The 9,688-nt window shown below is 46.1% G+C and overlaps 1 protein-coding gene across 1 annotated transcript; it reads left to right on the forward strand.

Annotated features, from left to right (window-relative positions):
* Positions 1-2,606: 2,606 nt before the first annotated feature.
* DNASE2 (deoxyribonuclease 2, lysosomal) lies at positions 2,607-7,137 on the forward strand. The gene is given in 7 exon segments (XM_074310981.1): positions 2,607-3,120; positions 3,922-4,090; positions 4,168-4,246; positions 4,514-4,604; positions 4,606-4,673; positions 4,802-4,999; positions 5,142-7,137. Coding segments are annotated over 7 exon segments (1,056 nt in total). The 5' UTR covers positions 2,607-3,034; the 3' UTR covers positions 5,507-7,137.
* The last annotated feature ends 2,551 nt before the right edge of the window (positions 7,138-9,688 follow it).

Below are 9,688 nucleotides of genomic sequence, written 5' to 3' on the forward strand. Positions count from 1 at the left end.
CTGGTTTGACTTTGTTGCGGACAGGGGGCCAAAGAGTAGGGAAACAGAACTGGGAACAAGGAAGTCCTAACCCTGACCCAGCAGGAAGAGTGCTCGATGCAGGTACAGCTTTGGTATCTGCCTCACTGTCCCAAGGAGAACAGTTCAGTCTCTGGGCTGAGATGAACCAGCCTCACTTTGTGCCTGACTCATTCATCCATTCACATTTGATCACTGAATAGACACTTATTAATCACCTTCTGTTTGCAAAGAGCACCGGCCTCTGCTGAAAGCTCAGAGTTAATAGAGGGAGAAGACAAAGTCATATACTAGATCATATGCTGATATCAATACAGCAGGTAGATACCAGGATCCTGGCTTAGTCAATAAGCATTTATTAAGTGCCTATTGTGTGGCAGGCTCTGCCCTTAAGAAGCTCAGATTCAAATGGAGAAGACCACATGCAAAAACAAAAGCAAAACCCCTCCAACTGTGTGCTTACATGGTATAGTGTAAATGGAAGGTGGTGGTGGGAAGATGTGTGTGTGTGTGGGGAGAACCAAGGAAGATCTCTTGCAGTTAAGTGGGATTTGAGCTGGGTCTTAAAGTAGGAAAGCCGGGAGCCAAAGGTGATAAGGGAGAACCTTTCAGCCTGGGGAACAGCCAAGAAGCAAAATGTCCTGAAGAGAAACAGCAAGGAGTCTAGTATGGCTGGGCTATGGCATATACCAAGGGGAGTAATACAAGTCTGGCAAGGAAGGAAGGGGTCAGATTTTGAAGGGCTTTACAAAATAAATGGAATTGGGAGTGGCAATATGGTCAGAGTTTAGGGTTTAGGACAAAGTATTTTAGTAGGTGAATAGGAGATAGATGGGGATGGAGTGGGGAGGGATGAGGCAGAGATTAAAAGAGGCCCAGAGAAGGTAAGTTATTTGCCTCAAATTATGCAGAATAAATAGCATAGTAAGAAAAAAGTGCTATCTGAAACCTCAAAAGAGACCCAATAGGAGAAATCAACATATAGTCTGTCCAAAGCTTGTTTGTACACAGCTGTTTACGTGTTTTCTCCCTCATTAGAATGAGTTTCTTGAAAGCAGAAACTCTCTTTTCCCTTTTTTTGTAACACGGCACAGTGACTGACACATAAAAAGTGCTTCATGTTTATTGAGTGACAAAGGGGATCAGGGAAGGTGCTCACTTCCAATGTCCTTACTCACTTGTCCTTAGACTGATGTGGGTCATCCTGGAAGTAAGAGTCAGACTCCAAGGATGAATGGATGGGGACTGGAAGGCCTTTGTTTATTCCAAGTTCATTAGTAGGAAAGGCTACCAGTACCAGATGGGAAGTTGAGAGCCTAGATGAGTGTTAATGGGACAGGATCTACTTGCCTTTTCATTTTATCCATGGTGTTATCCAAGCATAAATTACAGTGCAAGCTTCAGACTTTATATTTGTGATGGTTTGTATGTTCAGCAGTTTGGCTATTTCCCTAAAAATGTCTTCAATTAAGGAAGTGTGGTATATTTAGGAGACAGCACTGTGCTTGATGTAGACCAAAGACTTGGCTTCAAATACCAGCTCCAAAACCTGTGTTATCTTGAGCACAGGCACAGTGGACAGAGCCCCTGCCCTGAATTCAGGAGGACCCGAGTTCAAATCTGGCCTCAGACACTTAACCCTTACTAGCTGTGTGACCCCAGGCAAATCAGGTAACCCTTAACTGCCTCACCCCCCCAAAAAAAATCCCTTCCAGCTCAAAAATCTGTGACTCTCTGAGGTTGTCACTTGCCCCAAATCACATGGCTAGTAAGTATCAAAGAAACCGCTTAAGTCCGAAGACTGATTCCACGTGCAGGGGATCTCTCTATTTTCTTACGCTGGGGAATGATTTGAGAAAAAGCCTGAAAGTTTGACGAAGGGGCTTAAAATATCGTATCTGGAGTTTTAATTTTACTAGGTAGCGCTGGCCTTGGAATCAGGAAGATTCCAGCCACATATACCTCCTGGTTCCTAGTTGTGTGTGGGCAAGGCACTTAACCCTGTGTGCCTCAGTTTCCTCCTCTGTAAAATGAGCTGGAGTATGAAATGGCAAACCATTCCATTGTTTTTGCCAAGAAATCCCAAATGGGGTCACAAAGAGTGGGTAGACAATAGGACACCGCTGCCGAGCGGAATTATCCTTCCTCACCACTCTCCCTTGAGAAGAATACTTAATAATTCAGCTCACGTCCCAGTGACCTATTCTTGCCGGTTAAGAAAGGATCCGTAACCGGTGCCCATATTTTCCTGCCCGTCGTAGTGACCGGGACGGAGGTAAACGCCAAGCCTCCGCGCCGGGGCCGGACTAACTTTCCTACCGAACCCGAGGAGGCTTCGGGAGTCGATCCCAGATCCCAGATCGCCGACTCTCACCCCGGGAAGCACAGGAAGGCTTTCTCTCCTAGCTGGATGCTTGCCGCAGGTCCTGCAGGTGGGCGGCGGAGAAGGGTAGCCAACCTTATTTTGCCGACTGGAAAACAGAAGTGCCGGGAGATGAGGAGGAGGAGGGGGGTTGTCTGACCGCGGTCTCGGGAGTTGGGGGCGGAGTCTGGCCCGGCATCCAGTGGGCGGACCAGTAGATGGGGGCGGGAATTGGGGGTTGGGTGCTGTCCCCGGAAAGATGAAACTTCGCGCCTTGCTGCCTCAACCGGTTTGAGGGCCCCGGGTCGGGAGAACTGGGGTCCCGGGGCCTGCCGTAGGATTGGAGACTTTCTTTTTCCCCTGTGGGGCGGAGACTTTCAACTCCAGTGACTGCGAGCAGCTGGTGTGATTTAGGGAAGTGAGAGTTGGTGGGGAAAAAAATCTCAGGGGCCAAGTCTCGTGATCAGCCGGGCGTCCGCGGGTTCTCGGTCCCGGGGGGCTCCCCCGCTTCCAGCGGGCGCACTGCTGAGCCTCTCGGGACTGCCTCATAGACGCCCCTCTGCCCACGCGCTCGGAGCTGCCAGAATCGACACACCGTGGGGAGCCCCACCTCCAGCGCCCGTACCCGCGTCCTCTGCTGACAGACCCCACCTCATGACGACCCTCCTGCTCCTGGCGGGGCTCCTTCCGGCCGCCGCTGCCATCTCCTGCTATGGGGACGCCGGCCAGCCTGTGGACTGGTGAGTGAGAGGGACCCCTTCCCCCCAGAAGGCTTTATCTAGCGAGAACGGCCAGCGGAGCTGGAGTCAAGGGAACGGGAGTCTGAATATTACTTTTGTGATGTTGGGCAAGACCCTTCTGAGCTATGGGCCTCAGATTGAATACATGATCACCAAAGTCCTTGTCAGTTTGAAATCTGTGATCCTGCAAAATAGCTGTGCTTCCCCACAATTCCAGTCACACACACACACACACACACACACACACACACACACACACACACACACACACACACACTGCTCCATTTAACTCTGACCAGTCACTATCTTTCTGTCTTTTCTGTTTCTCTTTCTTTTTGGCCTCTCTGACATGATGGTGAATAGGAGGGTTAGCATGGGGTGCTTGAAGGGGTCCTTCTCTTAGGATAGGTACTCTTAGCTCTTTATCTGTGTTCCGGGATGAGTTCTGGACTTGAACCTGAATTTGAATCTTGCTTCTATCATCACGAGTTTCTTCCCTTCGAATTTCCCTAGATGAAGAATAAGATATTTAGATTAGATGATCTCCAAAGCCCCTTTTAAATTACCCAGTACTTGACCATCTTGGAAACAGAGCGGTCCTCTCACTTGTTCATGGGCTGCCCTGCTCCCTTCCTTTTTTTCCTTTTTGAGGCAGTTGGGGTTAAGCGACTTGCCCAGGCTCACACAGTTTGGGCCATATTTGAAGTCAGAACTTCCTAACTTCAGGATCAGCATTTTATCCACTGCACCCCTGGCTGCCCCTGCTCCCTTCCCTCCTCCTACCCTCTCTCTCCTCCCCAGGTTCGTGACCTACAAGCTACCTGCTGTGCACAATTCTTTGAAAGGACTCAACTACATGTACCTAGATGGGAACAAGGGGAGCTGGCAAGAGGGTGCCACAGCCATCGACAGCCCCCAGGGAGCAGTGGGGCGGACCATGAATCAGCTCTACCGAGGCAACTTGAGTGAGGTGAGGGCCTGGGCCAGGCACTTGAGGGAGAACATAAAACTAACCCAGTTCACATTTTACCCAAAACTTCCTTTTAGCTGGCTTACCTACTATACAATGATCAGCCACCCTCAAGGTATGGAGTCCCTGAGACCATCAACAGAGGACACACCAAGGGTGAGATTCGTCTTCTATATTTACCTTTGTCTCTATTTTCCGTCCTTAAATGACCCATTCTTTTCCCTGTGTTCCTGGGTCTAGACTAACCTTCTCACTGTGACCCATACCTCTCCTCAGCGTGTCCCAGCTGGGCTCCCCTGTCCTTCCTGTCAACGTCAGGGCTGGGCTGATGAGTCCCTGTCATCTCTCCCATCAGCTTCTGGGACCTCAGGAACTCCGGCCTCTCCCTCTTTCCTTGTCTGAGCATTCCCCTCTCCCTTTTAGGCGTGCTTCTTCTGAACAGGGATGGTGGCATCTGGCTGATTCACAGTGTACCTCACTTCCCACCACATGCTAATTCATCCTACGGCTGGCCCAAGTGCCCAGGCCTTTGGACAGACGCTTCTCTGTGTCACCTTCTCTTATAACCAGTTCCGAGAGATTGGTGAGTGCTGGGAGCACCTCTGGGGAGGAAGTGCCTGTAGACTTGAAAGAGACTGATCTCTGGGAGGAGGGGTGGGCAGCCGACCCATGTTTTTTTCCCTTTTCTACCCTTTGGGTGTCCTCCTTCAGGCAAACAGCTGACCTACACCTATCCCCAGGTGTATGACTACAGGCTGGAAGGAACCTTTGCCCAAGACCTGCCAGAGCTAAAACTTGCTGCCCAAGGCCATCACGTGGACCAGGGCCCCTGGAATCGAAGTGTAACCCTCACCTCAAGAGCTGGGGCTGTCTTCCGGAGCTTTGCCAAGTTTAATGACTTCCAAGATGGTGAGACCCAAGTGGGGCAGAGAAGACATTCCCACCCCCATCCCCGGGGCCATGAGATCTTCAGTGTTTGGGCCAGCTTGGGTTAGGGCTGAGACTAGGACCTCTAGTCTCTCAGTCCTTAACTGGGTGTTGTCTCCCACAGACCTGTACTCGGGCTGGCTGACCTCGGCTCTGCGCAGTGACCTGTTTGTCCAGTTCTGGCCCAGGACAACTGAAGTGCTACCCTCCAGCTGTTCGGACCCCTTCCATGTGTTAAATGTGCTAGAGCTGGCCTTCCCTGACTCCACTGTGCCACCCTTCAATGCCACCCATGACCATGCCAAGTGGTGTGTGGCACTCAACAGCACCTGGACCTGCATAGGGGACCTCAACCGCAACCATGCAGAGGAGTATCGTGGTGGGGGTACCCTCTGCTCCCAGATGCCCACCCTGTGGAAAGCCTTCTGGCCCCTGGTGAGGAAATTTGGACCTTGCCCACCACTGAGGCCCCAACATAGGGGACATTGAGGGCAGAGGGCAGGAAGAACCTGGCCCAATGCCTCAGAGGATAGTGTACCCACCCCTGCTCCTAGGGGAGAATAGAATAACTGGGAGTCTCCCTGATGTATGTGTTCTGTCCTCCTTCCCCTAAAAGCACTTCTTGTGCTCTTCAGTCTCTTTTCTTGTGCCTTAATCGCTCTCCTTGTCCACCTCTTCCCTTAGGGAATTCCCAAGCTTTTTTTTTTTTTTTTTTTTTTTTGATGTGATCATGATTATACTGACAAATAGTGTCAGAGGCTGGATTCAAACTCATTCTCTTGACTCCAGGACCAGTGTCCTATCTGCTAAGGCACTAATCACCACAATCACCTCTTTATCTTGGCAGGTAGACTCCCAAATATTGTATATTATCCTGTTATTTTGAGTGGAATTTCGCTTTGTATCTCTTGCTGCTAGACTTTGTTGGTAACACACAGAAATGGTGGTGACTTATGTGGGTTTATTTTGTATCCTGCAACTTTGCTAAAGTTGTTACTTTGAGTAGTTTTTAAAGTTGAATCCCTAGGATTCTCTAAGTGTACCATCATATCATCTGCAAAGAGTAATCATTTGGTTTCCTCAATACCTACTCTAATTCCTTTAGTTTCTTTTTCTTCTCTTGTTGCTAAAGGTAGCATTTCTAATACAATATTGAATAGTAATGGTGATAGTGGGCAACCTTGTTTCATCCCTGATCCTATTGTACCCCCCTTTTTAAAAGCCCACTCAAATACTGCTTCCTTTAGGTCATCTTCTTAGATTGCCTCCTCTATCTCCTTCTCTATCTTATGTAGCTATTGGTCCTCTACCTGCCTTAACAGAGCATGGAGATGACCTTGGATTTTTTTTTTTTTTTTTTGACTGAGGCAATTGGTATTAAATGGCTTGCCCAGGGCCACACAGCTAGGAAGTGTCAAGTGTCTGAGGTAACATTTGAACTCAGGTCCTCCTGATTTCCATGCTGGTGCTCTATCCACTGTGACACCTAGCTGCCCCGTGACCTTGGATTCTTAAAAGGTACAAGCTCAAGCTTGAGTGAGTTCTGCTGAATTGGAAGGCCCAACACCCCCCCAAAAAAACAACAACAACAACAACAAAAAACCTCCAGCAGCAAATACAAAAGCCTCTGTTGAACCCTTGATAATCTGACCCTCCCAACCTTTCCAGTTTTCTTACCCTTTCTTCTGTGGATAACTTAATGTCTCTGGCCTTGTTACCATTCCTCCATCAAGACGCCTCATCGCTTGACTCCAAGGCTGTCACACAAGCCCGGAATTCTCTGCTTCCTCATCTCTGCGCCTCTAGCCCCCCACCAACATTCTTGGCAACTATAGTTTATAAGTTCCAGTTAAAATTCTGCCTGCTACAGGTCCCCCCTAAATCTAGTGTCTTTCCTCTGTTGATTGATCTTAACTTATCCTATATATAGTTTATCTGAACAGCTTGTATCCCCTGTTAGCCTGCAGGCCCCTTGAGAGCAGACACTAGGGTTATTGAGGGTTTGGGGGTTTTTTTGTTTTGTTTTGTTTTGTTTTTGCCTTTTTTCTATATCCCCAGTATTTAACACAGTGCCTGGACATAACAGGTGCTTAATAAATGTTTATTGACTTACTGAGGAAGGGTCTCATGATAGACTATTTGCTTTCCAAGGACCTGTTTCAGAGTAGTCTGGTGGCAGTTCAGGATTGGGGTTGGAACAAAGTGATACATTTAAATAGATTCAAAAAATAAAATGAGACATGTAAACAAAACATTTCACAAAAGACGTTTTATGAACATATTTAACAAATGGAATCTACTCAACAAGAAGATACGTAATTGGGGAGTACTGGCCAAACAGTACTCTAACAATTTCTTGTTGATTTTATTGAGTAATGATGGAAAACCTTTTTAAACTAGCTGCTAAGCCAGAATTGAGTGTACATGCAAAAGACTCAAAGTACTAAAAAGATCTTTCCTTTTCCTGATAAGTTTTCTAATGAGAAGAAAAAAATGCTATAAGCTGGATAGGGAGAGATGTAACTTCAGCAGCCTATTCTGTAATCTCCATGCGGCAACCATGTGGCCATGAACACATGGTACTGCTTCTATTCTGCTGTGTTTCCTATGTCTTGGTCTTAGCTGAATAACTGTAAGCATAATAGACCAAGCTCCTGTGAATTTTTAAAGGTTGAGAGAACATTTGGAAGTCCAGCAACTAGAGTCCACAGCAGAATCTTTTAGTAGCCACAGTAGCCAAGTCTGATGAGAAGTCAATCCTAAAGAACAATGTGCTTGACCCAGGCCATGAATCAATTGACTGGGACATCACTCCTGCAGCAATGGAGAAATTTAGCCATTGGTTATGACATAGCCAGAAATGAACTTGACATGGTGAAAATTTGTAACCATCACCTCAATTCTGAATCTAATTTCCTCAAAGAACAGTTGGGAAATTTTTTTAAGTTCTTACGTTATCTCCAGTTTTCTCATCTCTAAAATGGGGATTATAGCAGCATTTGCCTTCCAGATTTTATGTGAGATTTAAATAAGATACTTGTGAAGTTCTTAGCACACTACCTAGCATATGGCAGGAACTGTATAAATGTTATTACTGTTGTAGTTATGTCTTCTTAGTAAATATCCGTTGGTGAAATGTTCAGCTGATATTGGAAGAGATATTAGAGGATAATTGATATTGGATCCAGAGACATACTAGATGGGACCTAGTATTAGGACCTACTTCTCCCTTCCCCCTCTCTAAGCTCTCTAAGTTATTCCCAGAAGCCTAAGGGGAGATGTAGCAGAGGTCTGACCCAATAGTCCTTGTGAGGGATAGATCATCGAGACCTAAATTTGATCATGTCTCTCCCCAGCTCAAGAAGTTCCTGTGCATATTACTCTGTGGTAAAGTCTCTGCTTGGCATTCTAATTCTGAAGGAATTCTGGTTCAAATAGATCTTTTTAGACTGACTTCACATTATTTTCTTTATCACACTACATGCCAACCAAACCGGTCTTCCTGCTACTCCTCATGCACACCGTCCCCCATTCTAATCTCCCACCTGTGAGCCTTTGAACAAGCTCTCCCTCTTCTCCAGCTAACTTCCTGCAAGTCTCCCCCTCAGTACTACCTCCTATACTAGATTCTACTCTTCTTCCCCAAATTGCCTTGTATGTATCATTAATGTAGTTGTTCAGTCATTTCAGCCATACCCAACTCTTTGTAATCCCATTAGGGTTTTTTTTTTGTTTGTTTGTTTTTTGGGTTTTTTTTGGCAAAAATACATGAGTGATTTGCTATGTCCTTCTCTAAATCGTTTTACAGATGAGGAAACTGAGGCAAATGGGCAAAGTGACTTTTCAGGGGTCACACAACTAGTTAAGTATCTGTAGCCAGACTTGAATTTAGGAAAATGTCTTCCTCCTAGGCCTGGCACTCTATCTACTGCACCACCTACCTGATCCAAATATGTTTTCCCCAGTAGAAAATAGAATTCATTTTTGTCTTTCTATTCCAAGCACCAAGCAAGTTGCCTGAACTTGATACTTACTGAATTGAAGTCACCAAAAAAATTTAAAATGACAATTGAATCATTATCAATACCCAATAGACTTGTACCATTTCTTGCAGAAATTCAACCTGTACAGCTTAATTATCACAACAAAGAGATCCAAAGAGCCCAGGAAATGCCTCCGTTCACAAACCCGAAGGATAACTCAGATCTAGAGCACAAATTCATTTATAAAACATGGATGAGGATGTGGAAAATTCTAAGTAGTATTGAATTATAAAGTAGTGAATTGCAGAGGAGAAATAAATGAAAATATGGGCTTCTCCCAGATTCAGGGAGATACTAAGAATTGGGGTGAGGAGGGAAGAAGGGACAGAGAAACAACTGATGGAATTTTTTCTTAAGATGGTGATTTGGAGGAACACCAGCAATGACTGACCCATATATCTCTCATCACTATAAAATCTTCATGAAAATGATCTGAATACAATAGGATGCTGAAGATAATGCTCCATTCCCCAAAGACAGATATCCCCAAAAGATCCCCCTACTCAGTTTCCTAGGAATTTGCTCTAACCAAAAAACTTGCAGAAGGGGAATGAGTAGATTTGCTCTCCCAGATGGTGAGAGGAATTGTTATAAAGGAAGACCTATGAAAAGGGTCACTCTTCAATAC

The sequence above is a fragment of the Sminthopsis crassicaudata genome, chromosome 1 (assembly GCF_048593235.1).
Source record: "Sminthopsis crassicaudata isolate SCR6 chromosome 1, ASM4859323v1, whole genome shotgun sequence".
NCBI classification, from domain to species: domain Eukaryota; kingdom Metazoa; phylum Chordata; class Mammalia; order Dasyuromorphia; family Dasyuridae; genus Sminthopsis; species Sminthopsis crassicaudata.